The sequence below is a fragment of the Diadema antillarum genome, unplaced genomic scaffold (genome assembly GCF_040938485.1).
Source record: "Diadema antillarum isolate AM-2024a unplaced genomic scaffold, OU_Dant_1.0 scf00000128, whole genome shotgun sequence".
NCBI lineage: Eukaryota > Metazoa > Echinodermata > Echinoidea > Diadematoida > Diadematidae > Diadema > Diadema antillarum.
This window is the reverse complement of record NW_027271017.1, coordinates 1,991,398-2,009,469: the sequence shown is the minus strand read 5'-3', so window position 1 is coordinate 2,009,469 and position 18,072 is coordinate 1,991,398. Positions and strand designations below refer to the sequence as shown.

The 18,072-nt window shown below is 39.3% G+C and overlaps 1 protein-coding gene across 1 annotated transcript in view; it reads left to right on the top strand.

Moving 5' to 3' along the window:
- The window catches only part of LOC139720403 (tyrosine-protein kinase STK-like), a 61,261-nt gene that overhangs the window by 27,942 nt on the left and 15,247 nt on the right, over positions 1 to 18,072 (top strand). The window contains exons 4-5 of the mRNA XM_071631763.1: positions 12,003 to 12,098; positions 14,562 to 14,665. Coding sequence (XP_071487864.1) covers positions 12,003 to 12,098; positions 14,562 to 14,665 — 200 coding nt within the window. The remainder of the gene's footprint in view (positions 1 to 12,002; positions 12,099 to 14,561; positions 14,666 to 18,072) is intronic.

Genomic DNA, 18,072 nt, shown 5'->3' with positions numbered 1-18,072 from the left:
ACGAATGCCATTACCAGCAAAGAATAAGGGGAAAAAACATTGACGACAGTAAAATAAAAGCGAAGAGCTGATTGTGCGTATGCAGTCTCTTCGGATAGAAGAAACTTGACACCCCCCCCCCCCCCTCCCCACACACACACACACACACACACAACACACACTTGTGGGCATTTCCACAAAAACAGTTGCCAGACTCCAGGTGCTGGACGAAAGAATGCGCGCACTTCTGGTAATAAACAGCGTATGACATAGCCTGGAAACATCGATCGAACAACGATCAGCTTGTAATTGGCAAAGATCATGATTCTAAGCAACACATCATGATTGTGTATAGCTTTTCTTTTGGCCCATACTAGACAACATCGAACAGTCGATTATATATGCTTGAATACCAGTATTTTAATGCTCACTGAACTATAAAAGGGATTGATTAATCACTCAATCAAAAATGGAATTACAGAAATATTACTAGTACGAAGGGTCTCGTATGCCGAGACAAATTCACTACGAGAATGTTATGCAGCCGCATGCTTATTGAGAGCTACATGTACCCGATTAGACAGCAAAATCATGACAATTTCATGCCCCTCAAAACTGCGTATCCCTATTCAAAGTTCGAAGGAACTTCACCTGTGAAAAAAAAAAATATATATAATAATATATACTGTAAATTTCCACTAAATTTTACTTAGATATTTTGGCTAGCAACTTTCGTTCGGGGTTTTTCTTTCCTTCATTCTCATTTTTATTTCTTTGCTCGTAAAAGACTTCTTGATTTCTTCAACTAAGTCATGAGGGGCATTCGATCCATCGAACTTGCAATAACCTCATTCCTTTGAACTGAGTGAAACCATGTGTTTCGTACGGGTGCTGTTCGTTATTCCGAAGGTTCGTTATTCCGAAGGTTCGTTAATCCGAAACACGCAAATTCCCTATACTTAGAGGCTCGTTAATCCGAAAATGAAAAAGGGTTCGTTAATCCAAACATTTGTGGCGTTATTCCGAAGATTCGTCAATCCAAAAATGAAATTCGGAGCAACGAACCTTCGGAATAACGAATCTTCGGACTAAAGAGCCTTCGGAATAACGAACCTTCGGAATAACGAGCTGTAATCGTTTCGTACTTCGGCACATCCACGCAAAGCGTGGCGTTTAGCGATCATGCATGTGGCAGACTTTCAGATTATAGTTAGGGGAAAAGAAACTGGAATAATATACTTCGGAAATGGTGATGTTTAAAGTTAAAGCTTGAAAACAATGCATGTCTATGTTTTATAGTAAACGATAATTAAAAATACCCAACAAAGTTTTGCATTCGCTCTCACAAAAGCTCGCTTGAGAAGATCAAAGTATCCCCCTCTCCTGAAAGGCAGTTGGAGTTTCCGCACCCCCCCCCTTCCGAAGTATTTGGAGATCAGATATTGCGTCCTTGGTATAACATCAGATATTGCGTCCTTGATATAACATAAAGCAATCAATGAACGCTGAACATAGGAATCTTTATTCTTAGGGCAAAATACGAATTTTGGAGCTGCTGAGTATGTCCCTACTAATTTCTGCTTACGAGCACATAATTCTGTGAGGAATTCAAAGTTGTATTTGATGAAAATTTGTTTTGAATTACGAACCTTCGGAACAACGAACATCATCCCATTTTGACTGGAAGGGACTGGCATTTGTTTTTACCGTTTGGAATTGCAGATCGGTGTGTAAAGAAAGAGTAAAATATGGCCACCACGTAGTATTTTGCGGAATTCTATCCGGACTCTTTGTGGAGTTTTCCGACAGTTCATTATTCCACAGGGAAAGGTTCGATAAAGGGATGGTACAGTGTTGTTTGAGATGGGACTAGATGGTTTTTTTTTCTTTTAGATGAGATCTCTAATGAAATAATAGAGAACACATAATTCTATGAAGAATTCAAAGTTTAGTGATGAAAATTGGTTTTTAAATGGCTGAGATATCAGGGAGGTGGAATAAAGCAGTTCAAGAAAAGTTATAGACCCACTTTGACGATCGTTTGTTTTACACTGTTTTTATATCAGCCATTTCAAAACAGATTTTGCTCAAATGAATGTTCAATTCCTCTTAGAATTGTATGTTCTTCAACATTTCATAAAGGTTGCTTGTGAGTATCTTGCTATGAAAAAAAAAATCACCCAATATATTATACTACTCCTTTAATCGAATTAAGACAAACTTATATAGCAGTGAATAACCTGCGGCGAAGACGGGGGGGGGGGGGGGGGGGGGGTCATCGTTATAAAATGATGATGAGAAGGGGCTGATAAATGACAAGGGGAACACGCAGCCCATTATTTCAAAGAGGATGATCAGGATCAGCAGGCCCGTAGCGGGGGTGGTGTTAGGGTGCGTAGATTGTAATACGCCACCCCCAAAAAATAAATACTGTAAATAAATAAATAAATATAAAATAAAAGTCTGGAAGGTCCACTTTTTCAAAAAATACCGTAAGACATATTCATAAGCCTCGTCTGTATGCACTACTCCAATGTCCACTGTCTCGTTGGATGACCCCGACACCTGACCACTCGGTACCCCTCACCTTACCTTCGCACACAAGTGTGGAATAATGAAGTAACCTACACAAGAAGCAGAATTTTTGTTTTCTTCATCATCACAGTTTCGTAAGAAGGGAGAGGAAGAGGAAAAAATGAAAATAACAATGATAAAAGCAATTCCACATATTCAGATTACGATTATATTCCAGTTCGTCTCTTGGTGTATATCGTGTATTCGTGTGTGAATTTACGCCTACCGATTGTAGTTCGTTATTCCGAAGGTCCGTTATTCCGAAGGTTCGTTAGTCCGAAGGTTCGTTATTCCGAAGGTTCGATAATCCGAAAAAGTGATAAGGTTTGTTATTCCGAAGGTTCATTAATCCGAAAATGAAGTAAGATTCGTTAATCAGAAAAGGAAACAAAGCTCGTTATCCCAAATGTTCGCTACGGACCCAATTTCATTTTCGGATAAACGAACATTCAGAACAACGAACCCTATTTCATTTTCGGATTAACGAACCTTCGGAATAACGAACCTTCGTAATACCGCCACAAATGTTCGGATTATAACGAACCCTTTTTCATTTTCGGATTCTGTAGGTATTATAGGGAATTTGTGTGTTTCGGATTAACGAACCTTCTGTCAGCTTTAAACGGGTATGTGCGTGATTCTGTATACGTGTGTGTTTTCATTTAATTTTCATTCCTTGATATCTCCATTTTTAAAACTTTTTGTAATGGAGTATACGCTGATGAAAACATTATCAAGTCGCGACTCGACCACTCACCTATCATCTTAACCCATCTCCGCACACACGTACTCTCTAAAAAAATCGAGTGAAAATATTCACTCTTAAAGGAGTGAATACAAAAAGAGTGAATTTAGTGTGAAATTGGAGTGAATTTTGAATGCAAAGTTCATTTTCACTCATTTTGGAGTGACCTCAGGGATCACTCGAAGAATTTGGAGTGATCCCTGAGGTCACTCTAAAACGAGTGAAAATGAACATTTTCACTCAAAATTCACTCGAAATTCACTCGAAATTCACTCTTTTTTGTATTCACTCCTTTAAGGGTGAATATTTTTACTCGATTTTTTTTTAGAGAGATTCAAAGAAGCAGATATTTTTTCTTTCATCACAATAATGTCAGGAGTAGATATAAAATTCATCAATTCCACAAATAGAGATTACGATTGTATTCCAGTTTGTGAATCGTGTGTTCTTGTGTTTGTAATTATGTGTTTACATGCACCTCAACATAACACCATTTTTTCAACATATACATATGGTTACAATTCGTTATTCCGAAGGTTCGTTCTTCCGAAGGTTCATTAATCCGAAAATGAAATAAGGTTCGTTATTCCGAAGGTTCGTTAATCCGAAAATGAAATAAAAGCTCGTTATTCCGAAGGTTCGTTACGGACCCTATTTCATTTTCGGATCAACGGACCTTCTGAATAACGAACCCTATTTCATTTTTGGATTACCGAACCTTCGAAATAACGCCACAAAATGTTCGGATTAACGAACCTTCGGAATAACGAACAGTACCCTTTTATATATGAACTAACGAACCATCACAAAATCGAACCTTCATTTCGGATTGGCAAACCGGAGAGAGAATTTAATAGGCCATATCATTCATCATTTTCGGATTCACGAACCTTTGGAATAAAGCACTTTCAGAGCAACACGCTCTAAAACCACCCTTTTTATTCTGGCATTGGGAGAAAGTTCAGAAAAGAATAATCTTTGAGGTATAAGAAATCAGTTTCATTCTTATTCGACACTATCGATGATTTCTAGGCGTGGTGTTCAATTTCCGACAAAAAAAAAAAAAAAAAAGAAGAAGGAGGTTCGTTATGCCGATGGTTCGTTATTGCAAATCCGATACGCGCAGATTCCCTCTGCCGACTATATAGAAGTTTGTCAATCCGAAAATAATCAACAAGGTTCGTTTATCCCATTGCACTTGTGGCATTATTCCGAAGGTTCGTTTCTCTGGAAATGAAATAAGATTCGTTGATCAGAGAATGAATCACGTCGTACGAAACTTTTTCTGATAAACGAACTTGCAGTATACCGAATCAATTTTCGTTATCAAATGAACGAACCTTCGATCCTTTCTTCCTCTCATTTTTTTATATATTTATTTCTTTTTTATTATCGAACCTTCTGGTTATTAGGGATAATCAAGAAAAGACAAAATCCTTGAGGCAAGATAAGTTAACATACATGGTTCGACATAGTTTACTTTTTATCGAGGAGTATTCATATGGCACTGAGTGATATCTTACAAGGAGGTATGGAAAACGTGGAGATATAATCGTAACAAATAAGTATAGTATCTTTTGGTTTAGAATGGTTGATTTTTTTCAGGCACGGTATACATTATTCCGTTGAAAGGAAATTCTGATGTTTCGTTATTTCGGGTGCATGTACGTCACGATACCGACACCCACGAGTCATATTTACATAATATACAGTCCAGGAGTCATACACCTCACGAGTCATACAGCCCTGAGTTCGACATAGATGATGTCCACTGGCGGGGAGGGAAAATACCGAATGTTCCATCCGAAGGGTTTGGAATGCTATTGAGGGAGGTTATAAGTCCCGAGACGAAGTCGAGGAACTTACAGCCTCCCGAAATAGTGTTTCAAACCCTGATGGTGGAATGTTTGGTACATGCTCCCGACAACGAAAGTCATTATCTGTTAGATTAGGCCTATATGGGTTAGTCAAATTATCACACTTTCGTACGCATTACAATTATCGGTCATCTGCTTTAATTTTCACATTGTACGGAATAGGCAAATTTATATCCTATCGATTGCGTGAAAATATGATCGTACAATCGTTTGGTATCGTTTGTCATTTCTTACGTGAAAATGTTTTCCCATGGGAGAGCATTACAAAAATGTTCTGCCCATGGGCGAACATAACCAATGTGCCTCCATCACGTGACTGTGTTTAGCCAATCAATCAAAACCGGTATTTGAATAACCCATTTAACGTGAGCAAAAAAGGCCGAACGAGACCGACACATTAAATCCCGTGTTGTATATCCATCGAACTCGTGGACTGTTTTTATTTATGTCGAACTCGTGAGCCGTTTTTACCGAGTGTCGAACTCATGAACTTCATTTGCCCAGCGTCGAACTCGTGGGCTCTATGACTCGTGACCTGTATGACTCATGGACCTGTTTTCAATGTCGAACTCGTGGGCTGTATGAGTCGTGGGTGTCGGTCTCGTAGGATGACCCCGTTATTTCGAATCTGAAACACGCAAAATCTCCAGATGTTTGTTAAAGAAAATATAAGGATTCGTTAATACGAATATTACTGTGGCATTATCCCCAGGGTTTGTAAATCTGAGAAAAAGTTTGTTAATCTTCGAACGAACTCTCATGTATAGGTCTGCGTGGTACGAAACTTATGGCCTATTAGTTTCGGGATTGCGGAATCTTCAGAATTACACATTGTGTTTCGCTTTCGAATCAACAAACCTTCAAAATTACTTAACTTTTCTTCTTCTTTTTCCATATTTTGTTAAGCGAACCTTCGGAAAACCGAAACTTTTTTTTCTCTCTTTCATTTTTTTTCTTTATTAAAAAAACAAAACAAAAACAAAAACAAAAAACTTCGGATTGTGAACTGTGAGAAACGAACAGTTACTGTTGTTTTTTCCCTGATCAGTGGTGATAATTGAGGTAAGATATAATTCAGTAGAAAAGAAAATAAGGCACACAAAAAAACAAGTTACTAGTATTTGAATCCTGACATCAATTAATGTTTTTTTTTTCTTTTTACCGATAAATGAAAGATCAGACAGATAAGAAATGAGAGGAAAAAGAAAAAATAGCCTGTGATAACGAATCGTATTAAATGTTTGACATCCTTGGTCTTCGCCCTCGGTCTTCGATTTGCTTTCCTTACCTGTCCATCCCGGGTCCCCCAGGCCCCAGACTGCTTATAACCTCCAGGAATGCACCAGTGCGCGCGGTTTCCTTTGTTGAATGCTCTCTATTCTACCGCCCCACCCTTCCCCCAAGTCTGGCACCTTGCCATCGTGGGATTTTTCATGTTTTCCTTCTTGGTCAAGTTGGTGTTCACAACTTTGTCTACGTGACTGCGTTCTGTTTTGTTTCTCCGAATTCGCTGCGTGCTCTACAGACACGTGGTGCACAAACAGTTACTGTATGGCTGTTTACGAGGGGGGTCACTTACATACTAGTACTCACCTGCAAACAGCTTACGGCGAGCAGAAAACGCCAGTTCTCTGCTGGTGGTTACTTTTACTGCCAAAATACTTGGCTTTGTCACTACGGAATACTATTCACACACAAATTGCATTGGAATATTCAAGTACATTGTATAACTACTCGTACTTCCGATCATAGCGATCTCTCGAGTGTTCGTGTTTCATCGAAAAGTAAGTGTTAGAAAGTTGTTGAAACTGCGTAGCAGCGCTAGACAGTCGTTAGTTTAGGGCTTCCGTATGCTCGATTTTTATGGGTTTATTGATATTGGAGCTCAGGGAAAATGTGGGGGAAAAGGATGACTTCAAAATAATTTGCTTGCCCGATTCGGTCAAGCATTTTTTTTCCTTGTTCCAAAACGCTTGCCCAACTTTACTACTAGCTTGTTAGTATGAGAAAGTGTGTGATAGATTGCTTCACATGTCATGATCGTACTGTACAAACTCAAAGAAAAAAAATTACTCGCAATTTTCCTGAAAGTGAGATCGAACAAAAACTTTAAAAAGATAAAATTAGATAAAAAATGTCATGATCGTGCTGGAGAGAGCCCAAAGAATGTGCTAGATTGTATATTTGTAGTCAGACAAATCACACGCAGTTTTGCTGAGCATGATTTCGAAAGAATTTGACAAAACTTTGTCATGATCGTGCTGTGACAGAGCTCAAAGAATTCGTAAAGTGCAAACAAGTCAAACGCAGTTTTGCTTATGTTGAGATCGAAAGAAAGTGTATAATGTTTATTAATACGATCGTGAGAACTCAAAAATTGAAACGCACCGTTACTAACCCCGCGTGAAACACACGAGCCGTTCAAATACACGACAACATGATACATGTAACGAGTGTATCGTGCATGCATCAAACGTTAGAAAGGTTGTGCCACAGAGATGATCCGATCGACGGGGAAAGGGTGTGCGTGCACCACTTCAGTATCTGCCCGTAGTTGCGTGCACACGAAGAATGAATCATGCCCGTCCTACCGCGGCAGGACGATCAGCGTCCTACCGCGTTCCTCCGCACGATTTTTTTTCCCCTGCCGCTGCGCATAGAAAAAAAACGTTCAGCGCGTATTACGCGTTTGGCAAATCGTCCTACCGCAAATTTGCGGGATCCCGCGGTAGAACGCTAGTGAGAATAAATATCCCTTCCCTTAGTGTGATGAGAAGTATTAACTATTGTGTGTGAATGGGTCTACAGAAAGTGAATGAAGGATTCAGGTTACATCTTCACAAGTTTGTGCTCTATCCATAAACCATGACACAACATTTGCTCCTTCCACAGTTGCTCCGGTCTTATTTTTCTCCAAGGACTTAGGATTAGGGCTTAAATAGATTTGTGATAGGTTATAGGTTTATTTTGATGTGAAGAGTAGGAACAGGTTAGGATTAACTGTTTGTAGGTGAGTTTTGTATTTGGGTAATAGGGTGCAAGTATTTGAGGGAAGCAATTGTCGAGGAGCAACTGTCATGGAACTTACCTAACCACAAGAAAGTTTGTGGTTAGGGGGCAACTTAAATGACAAGTTCACCCATAAGATTGAGTGAATGCAGCAAATTATAGTAAACCAGGCATGTCGGTAAAAGTTTCAGGAATATTAGACAACCTATTCAAAAGTTATGAGTTTTTTAAGTTTCTGTGCTGACATCACTGGATGGAAACACTACTCCAGTTTGAGATGTTGTTAACAGTGCATGGACAAAGATATAAAGAACAAGTACACTTGTACAAGAGAATTTCATAAAATGTGAGTTTTTAAATGTAAAGTAAACATTCCTTTGACTTGTTGCTGACACATACTGTATGAAGGGTGATATTAATTCCCCTGCTTTCTGAAAAAGGAAAGTCAAGTGCTCTTTTCTCTTGTTTGAAATAAGGAAATATGTTGATGATGTAAGTTATATTTTCTGAATATATTTTACAAAGTTGAGTAGTCTTCTCATCAAGCGTTGGCTGCACAATTTTTTTTTTGTTTAGTTCATAACTTCTGAATGGATTGTCTGATTTTCTTCTTAACTTTCACTGATACAATGTCATTATTTGTTCTACTAACTTTGACCTGCATTCATTATCGAAATCCATACATACTGGAATATTTTGGTTAACATGTCCTTTGATAACTCATAATTTAACGAAACAAAATTCCCACGATCCCTCAAGCACTGAAAGTTTCCTTCAGCAATTGGGACTCTACCATCATCAAAACTAGCTAACCTCAGAGTTATATTTTACAAGGAAGGCTCGAGGGTTACATGCAGTTACCTCAGTCATTCTTTGCAGTGGTGTGTTAGTGTGTGATGTGTTCCTTTAAGCCTTTTAAGGCCAGCTCAGTGTGAACTGAAAGTGTGAATACCTGTAATGTAAAGTTGGTAATGACATGTCATTTATCTCCATGAATGTTATGACGGTGAATGGTCTGACAAGCTTTGTACTGTAATGAATTATTACTCTCATTCACCGTTCTGGTGTGAGTTGATGTGGCTATTTGAAAGGCATGTAGATTACATTTAGTTAACTATACATTTCACTTTCACTGTGGTATGAGACATGTATGTATAACTGTATAAAAGGCTCATTAGGAAAAAAAAAACTTTTTAAAGCTTGAATACATGCTGTTTAAAGTATGCCCTGAGATCCAGTTCAGTTTGATATTTGAGACTTAGTACCCTCACTTGAAACCAGACATTCAGCAGTTCTTTTAAAACGTGCAGCCCCTGGGCTCATGTACTCTCTAAAAAAAATCGAGTGAAAATATTCACTCTTAAAAGAGTGAACACAAAAAAAGAGTGAATTTAGAGTGAAATTGGAATGAATTTCGAGTGAAAACGTTCATTTTCACTCATTTTGGAGTGACCTCAGGGATCACTCGAAGATTTGGGAGTGATCCCGACGTCACTCTAAAACGAGTGAAAATGATCATTTTCACTCGAAATTCACTCCAATTTCACTCTAAATTCACTCTTTTTTTGTATTCACTCCTTCAAGAGTGAATATTTTCACTCGATTTTTTTTAGAGAGTACACTGATCACGTTTGATGCCTATACCTGACAGTCTGGGGTTACTAATACAATGTAGTGCATAGCAAGCAAATGGTTAAAGTAATGTAGCTCTCTGTCATATGTGTGTTTGAGCTCTGCTTTCAATGCAGTATGCTTAATTTCTTTTTTTTTTCTATTTTTTCTTCTCTCTCTTTAATGGTGTGCTATATAGAGGTCAGATAAAGGGATATCAATATATTTTTTCTTTAGCCTGATCCTATGAGATGCTCCTTCCCTTTTTATTTCCATCATTTACTTTTTCCTCTGATTTTTTTTTTTCATGTGATTATTCAGTGTGATACTCTGCTGTCATACAGCTATTCAGATGTTGCATTTTACCTTTCTTGTTGACATTAATCATTAGAGATTATGCTGATAAATGATTTGCTATCTTGAAGGAATCATATAGTTTTGGTTGAGACCTAATGTCAGGTTTATATCATTTTTGGTGATATGATAAAAAGCCTCTTATAAAATATGAAAGAGCATATCATGTCAAGAGGGATTCAATGTTTATTTGATGAAAATTGGTCCTGAACTGGCTGACATGTCCAAAAAAGCATCCGCTAATAGAATTGACAGGCCAGGATCTCTTTGTTCTTTTTTGTTTTTAGAAATCTCAGTCATTTCAAAACTGATTTTCATCAAAATAAACTTTTGATTCCCCTTACAATTGTATGCCCTTTAACATTTCATAGAGCATATCTCGCAAAAAAAAACAAACTATAAGCTGAATCCTCACCTCAACCAGTACTGTACAGTCCCTCTCCAACAGAATGTTTCAGAACCCTGTCTACAAAGGGGCACAACCCCTCCCCCCAAATTCTTGAAAGAAGAGTAATGAAAACAAAATTAAAGTGGTCTGTTTAATTTTCGATTGTAGTGACAAATTATAAAATTTCGTTGAAGCCTTTTGCTTGTTTTTTAATTGTTTCGATTTTTTTTGCTTGTCAACCGATGATACCCATACAGAAGTGGCAGCACGGTAGTCATTATTGTTTTTGTTATTTCTATTTGTCAGCTGATTAAATCTGCTCCCCCCTTATGGAATTGTTGGATCCCCCTCCCCCTTGAATGGAAATTCAAAGGAATCAAACTATTTCAAATGTGCATAATCAATGCTTTCCCCCTTTTTTAAAAAAGCCAAAATTGTGTGTGGGGGTGAGGAGGAGGAGGGGGACCAGGGGCGAATTCAAGGGGGGGGGGGGTTGTACTGGGTGCGCATCCCATCTTTATATGTTCTTTAAAACAAGAGAAATAAAAAGAAAAATAAGTTGAAGCCGGGAAGTACCAAAAATAGTGTTTGCGCCCCCCTTTATGGCATTTCTGGATCCGCCCCTGGGGACTACTTTCAATTCTTGTGCATGCCAATACTGCATGCACAGTACAGTGTATGGTCCTGTAGTTGATCATGTTCTCTGGTAATGATTGAATATCAATGTGTACTTAAGACACCAAGTGACAGATGCTTTCTGATCAATTTATGCTGTCATTTGACCAATCTGACCCCCTTATCTTCTTAGTATGAACCACTTACAATAGGCTATGTCTTTAGCATACTGTAAAAGTGGTTTCTTTCACGGTGGTTTCATTTTTCGCGCTTTTCGCGCTTTGAGGTTGAACCGCGAATTTCACATCAAGCGAAAATATTTTAAACTCGCTGCTTGTTACAACGCTATTGCGCACATGCACACACGAAGATTCCGTGCATTGAGTGTATCGATGGTCAACACACACACAGCGCAATGTAGGTACAAGCATGTTGTAAAGTACTCGAGAGATGGGATTTCAGGTAAGTCTGCATTTAATTTCAATTTCTATTAAATGAATAAAAGAATAATTGATTATAGTTTGGGTTTTCATGTGCAAAATGAAACAGTTTTTGCCGACTGTGAATTCACAGATTTTGCCGACCACGAATTTTAAACACACGTGAAAAAGTCGGCACCAATGGAAATTGCGAAAGTATCTGTACGTGAAAGAAACTACTTTTACAGTACCCTGGTACCGGTACAATGTCTGTGATGCATGTACACTGAGTTTCTCTTGTTACTGGTAATCTGGTATTATGAACTTGTGTGCATGTATGCATGAAAACACAGCTGTAATGCATATGATTGTGATATTCATGTAACTCCTGTTTTGTTTGTTTGTCTGTTTGTTTTTCTTTCTGTTCCCAGTGGAGAATGGTGGCTTGCTGCATCAGCATCGACCAACCTCCAAGGCTACATCCCCAGCAATTATGTTGCACCAGTCAATTCATTGGAAGTGGAGGAGTGAGTGCTATATATCCAGATAACATTTACATCCACAAGGGCATACATGGGGGTTAAGTTACTTATATATGAAAATATGTATTCTATTAGTCCATTTCCTAAAATCGATCAAATATTCATCAGCAGTTAAGACAAAAATGATGTACATAGTACATATTTTACATGCATGAAAGTAGTCTAGAACTGGTGTTTTTGTCATATGTGACCATGCAACATAAAACTAACAAAAAAGGCTTGAATTTACATGACTCAAAATAGGTGAAACAGGTCAACCTAGTCAATATTGTGTTCTTTGTATTTTCTAAAAAGTGTTCTTCTTCTACATTATACTAAAGTTTGAGATCATATAACAAATGGGAAATTGTGTTTGTATCAACTTTACTAGAAACCCTTTTGCAGAATATTGTTCTTGGATAATACCTTTGAATTCCCTTTCATTTCTTAAAAACCCTTTACGCACTCTTCTCTTTCAACTTATAAGTCTTGAAAAGGGAGATGCTACTGCTTTGAAAGTTTGTATTAGTAGTGGATGAAACATGTTAATAGCAGACCATGGGCAATTTGCACGTAATCTGATAATCCCTTCATTGTTGTTGCTTTGGAGTGGTTTTACATCCTGTTCTTTGTCCTATTCTAGCACAGAACTGACTTTAAATTAAAGGACTTGAATGGACTCTTAACTTCAAAGCCTCTTTTCTCTCACGGACACACTTTTTCAGAGTATGTGTTATCTTTCCAGTATTTAGATAAGTTCGGAAAGTCCATTTAAATTGAGTTGTACCTCATTTTATAACTTAAAGTCTGCTCTTTCAGAATCTACCCTTAAGTATAAATCCATGTTTGTCAACTTTTTGTTAGTTTTGTGAAGCAGGGTCACATTTGATAATAGGGAGCTTTAGACTTGCTGCACAGAAATTTGAGCTGGACATTCTCCTCTCCCCTGCGTCGTGCTGAAAAGTAGCTTTAGATTATGCTGGGACGCAACGTACACCAAAAATAAAAATGGCGCCCCCATATGATCGGTGCATCAAGTAACTCTCTACGTCGTCAACTGACGGGATGTAAAAATAGCCCGGAACACGTAGTGAAAGCTCAGGTGTGCGAGCTATAAATTGATTGCATCTGATACGTGATTCTGCACAAGCACAGACCAGGTTTTTCTCCCTCTGAACATCCCAGGCACAAAAATCTAAAGCTCCCTAAGAGCCATGAGGATTTCTCATATATGTGTGGTGAGATAGAGATAGACAGAGGAATGTATAGAGATAGACAGAGGAATATATAGAGATAGAAAGAGGAATATATAGAGATAGACAGAGGAATATATGTGACCCTGCATCACAAAACAAACAAAAAGTCGCCAGACATGGATTTTTAGCTAAGAGTAGATTCTGAAAGAGCAGACTCTAAGCTTTAAAATGATGTATAACTCCATTCAAACGGACTCTCCTAACCTATCTAAATATTGGAAAGAAAGGACACACTCTGGAAAGTGTGAACTGAGAAAACAGGCTCTGAAGTACAGGATGTGTTCAAGCGCTTAATCTTTTCCAAGCTATGCAAGCTGTGTGATGAATTGAACAAAAAACAGGATGTTGACCACTGGAGCAACAACAATGAAAGGATTATCAGATTAAGCTGAAATTGAGCATGCTTCATTAGCACATTCTGTTTATGAATAATACCAACTTTCAATGCAGTAGCATCATTCTTTACAAAGTTATTGGAGTTGAAAGTGAAGTGTATGGACAGGGTCTTTGAGAAATGTGAAGAGGGTTCTATGAGAAACATCTAATCACACTATTCCACCAAAATGTGTTCAAGAAAAACTGCTGAAAACACAAGTTCCTGTTTGTCTTATGATCCTAACCTTTAGTATGATATAGAAAAAAGACTTGCTCTTTCAGAAAATATGAAAAACTCAAGATTGGTTATGTTGACCAATTTCACCTCTTTTCAGTCCTCACACAAAATCACTGTGTGCGACTTTTTGTTCGTTTTGTGGTGCACGGTCACATATATGGTGGGGAACCATTTATATAGAAATCTACTCACTTCTCTTTGTAGTGAGCATCAATTGACAGACAACTTACAGTATATCACGAGCTTTTATAGCTACTGTACAGTGCTGGACTGCAGTAGTTAGTTCTAATATGAAAGAAAGACAAGAAAACATAAATGAGGGATAAACCAAAGTTTCTGAAGTAAGGAATTAGGGGTCTATGTTTTCAATGAAGATTTACCAGTGAGATTACACTTAAAGATAAAATCATTGCTGCCTACTTGTTTGTACACAACACAGGAAATAAACTATTCTATAATCTGTGGTCTAGTGCCATATTCCAATTGGCCTTGGACCTCATGGAATATGGCACGAGATTGTAGATTTTTCACATATTTCATGAATAAGTAGGAAGTAGCTAAATGTTACTGGTAGTAATGTTAGGTCTGTTTCCTTGGCAGGTGGTTTTTTGGTTCCTGTTCGCGGAGTGACGCAATCAAAAGGTTACAACTTCCGAGATTACAGAAGGGAACGTTTCTGGTGCGAGAGAGTGAAACCAGACCAGGTAGTGTATTCATTCTGTCTGTTCATTCAGTTCATTTTCCATCTGTGAAGATGGCTGGAGAGCCCATTTTCAGCTATGTTAAGCTAGTCTTCCAGGGGGTCCAGTTTGATGTGAGGCGGGACCACTTCACCGAGTTAAACACCCTGCTCTTTGTGATGAATGAATGAAGCGGGATCTTTTACGTGCACGAGTTGTGACTCTCTCACACAAGGGACCTCCATTTTTAGCTCACCTGAGCCAAAGGCTCAAGTGAGCTATTGCGATCGCCCTTCGTCCGGCGTCCGTCGTGCGTCGTGCGTCGTGCGTCGTGCGTCGTCCGTCGTCCGTCGTCCGTCGTCCGTCGTCCGTCGTCCGTCGTGCGTCGTGCGTAAACTTTTTACATTTTCATCTTCTTCTTGAAAACCCCAAGACCGATTTTCATCAAACTTGGCAGGTAGCATCCCTAGGGGGTTAGGAACTCAATTTGTTAAAATGGGCACCATGCCCCACCCAGGGGGCCCCCAGGGGGGCCCAAACCCCCCAAAATTAAGGAATCTGTAAAAATCTTCTTCTCTAGAACCAGAAGTGATAGAGCTAAGTTAATACTATGAGTTAGTACATTGATGACTGTAGTTTCAAGTTTGTTCATGGCAGAATCAGGGGTGCCCCCCCTTGGGACCCAGGGGAGGGGGGTGGGGAGGGGTTCTAATGGGGCCTAAATTGTACATTTTCATCTTCTTCTTAAGAATCCCATGACCCATTTTCACCAAACTTGGCAGGTAGCATCCCTAGGGGGTTAGGAACTCAATTTGTTAAAATGGGCACCATGCCCCACCCAGGGGGCCCCCAGGGGGGCCCAAACCCCCCAAAATTAAGGAATCTGTAAAAATCTTCTTCTCTAGAACCAGAAGTGATAGAGCTAAGTTAATACTATGAGTTAGTACATTGATGACTGTAGTTTCAAGTTTGTTCATGGCAGAATCAGGGGTGCCCCCCTTGGGACCCAGGGGAGGGGGGTGGGGAGGGGTTCTAATGGGGCCTAAATTGTACATTTTCATCTTCTTCTTAAGAATCCCATGACCCATTTTCACCAAACTTGGCAGGTAGCATCCCTAGGGGGTTAGGAACTCAATTTGTTAAAATGGGCACCATGCCCCACCCAGGGGGCCCCCAGGGGGGCCCAAACCCCCCAAAATTAAGGAATCTGTAAAAATCTTCTTCTCTAGAACCAGAAGTGATAGAGCTAAGTTAATACTATGAGTTAGTACATTGATGACTGTAGTTTCAAGTTTGTTCATGGCAGAATCAGGGGTGCCCCCCTTGGGACCCAGGGGAGGAGGGGTGGGGAGGGGTTCTAATGGGGCCTAAATTGTACATTTTCATCTTCTTCTTAAGAATCCCATGACCCATTTTCACCAAACTTGGCAGGTAGCATCCCTAAGGGGTTAGGATCTCAATTTGTTAAAATGGGCACCATGCCCCACCCAGGGGGCCCCCGGGGGGCCCACACCCCCAAAATGAAGGAATCTTTTAAAATCTTCTCTAGTATCAGAAGTTATAGAGCTAAGATAATACTATGAGTGAGTACATTAATGACTGTAGTTTCAAGTTTGTTCATAGGAGATCCAGGGGTGCCCCTCGGGGAGGGGGGGGGGGGGGGGGTGGGGTGGTTGGGAAGGTCCAAATGGGGGCCTAAATTGTACATTTTCATCTTCTTCCTGAAAACCTCATGATGGATTTTCGTCAAACTTGGCAAATAGCATCCCTAGGGGATCAGGATCACAATTTATCAAAATGAGCACCATGCCCCACCCAGAGGGCCCCAGGGGGCCCCAATCCCCCAAATTAAGGAATCTTTAAAAAAATGGGACCTTATTGTACATTTTCATCTTCTACTTGAGAGTGCCTGGTCAAATTTTGGTAGAGCTGTGAATAATTTAGATTAGTGACTGCGTGAAAGGTGAACTTGCGATACTCAGGTGAGCGCTAGACCCGCGGGTCTCTTGTATGTTCTATCCGAGGGACATTGTTCGTTCTGTTCATTTGTAGTTTAATAGGCTGTTGCTTCCAGGAACCTGGTATATACCAGGTTCCCGTAGCATCAAATTCCATGGGAACCTGGTATGCCATGTTCCCAAAATGTAGACAAGAGTGTCTGTATTCAAAGCCTAGAGTCATGTTCATTTGTGATATCCTGACCCGAAAATGACTTTGATCAAAATTTTAGTTTCTTCTATCTATGTCTGTTGTTTTTCGGCATGAAAAATGTGTGTATTTTTGTTTATTTACCTTTTCCAATGTAGTAGTGCACTTGTTTTGCTTCAAAATTGGTAAGAAGAATGATGTAATTAGCAATCAACGCTGAACTCACTAGATTACTAGATTTTGACTGCCACTGATGACTTCATTTGACTGCCCTTAGAGTATTATAGAGTACTGTATACGCGGAATATTTCATGAGGTTTTAATTTTCGCAAATTTCGCGAATCGGGTGCTATACGCGAAATTAAAGACACGCGAAAATATTGACTTTATGATCCCGATGTGAATGTGACGTACGCATGTACATTTCTCCGTTCAGTACAGGACTCCACGATCGCGAATTTAACCACTCGCGAAATCGTCGGGAATTCCCGATTCGCGAAAATTTAGACTTGCGAAATATAAGGTGTATACAGTATTAGACAGTATTATAAAAGAGTTTGGGAGCCCAACATATGCCATATTCATATCGTGACTGCTTTCACACAAGGGGATTACCAACCTGTCAGTTCCTTGTCAATGGGCAAAAAGACTCGTTTGGGAGCGTGTAAAAAAAGAAAGAAACAAGAAGTGACAATAGCATGGGAAATTCCAGGAATAATGGTGTACAGGAGGGCTGTGTGTTGAGTCAGCCGATAGCGCATCTGTCTTGCGGTCAGATGGCTTTGGATTAATTTCCATTGAGGCGAGTTGAGCAATGTTGTGTGTAGGAATAATTATGCTGTTGCCTCTAGTAAGAGGCAAAAATGCTCCTTCGTTCAGATGGAACATTAAATTAAAGACCCAAGTTTGAGGGAATCACGACTTGTGCAAGTAAATAAACCGTTCCTCACTTCCTCTTAGAGAGCTGTATGCTATGAACCTGGTAAAAAATTCTATCCCACATAAAAGTACCCATGCCAGAAAACAGGCGATTGATGCCAACCTGTGTGGTCCGCCCCAAGTGACTAGCAAGAGTCAGCAAGCTGTATTAACTCTGTACTCTGCACACCCATACAAAAGAGAAATTGATGATTTGCAGTTCAATATTAGCGATCTCTGTTAAACCTTTTCTCACTTCAATCTGCAATGAAACACGATGAATCTTACAGCATCAGCTCAATGACTTCGGCACTGCATATGAGGATAGTTATAATAATAGGAGTAGAAATGAAGGGTTATTTATA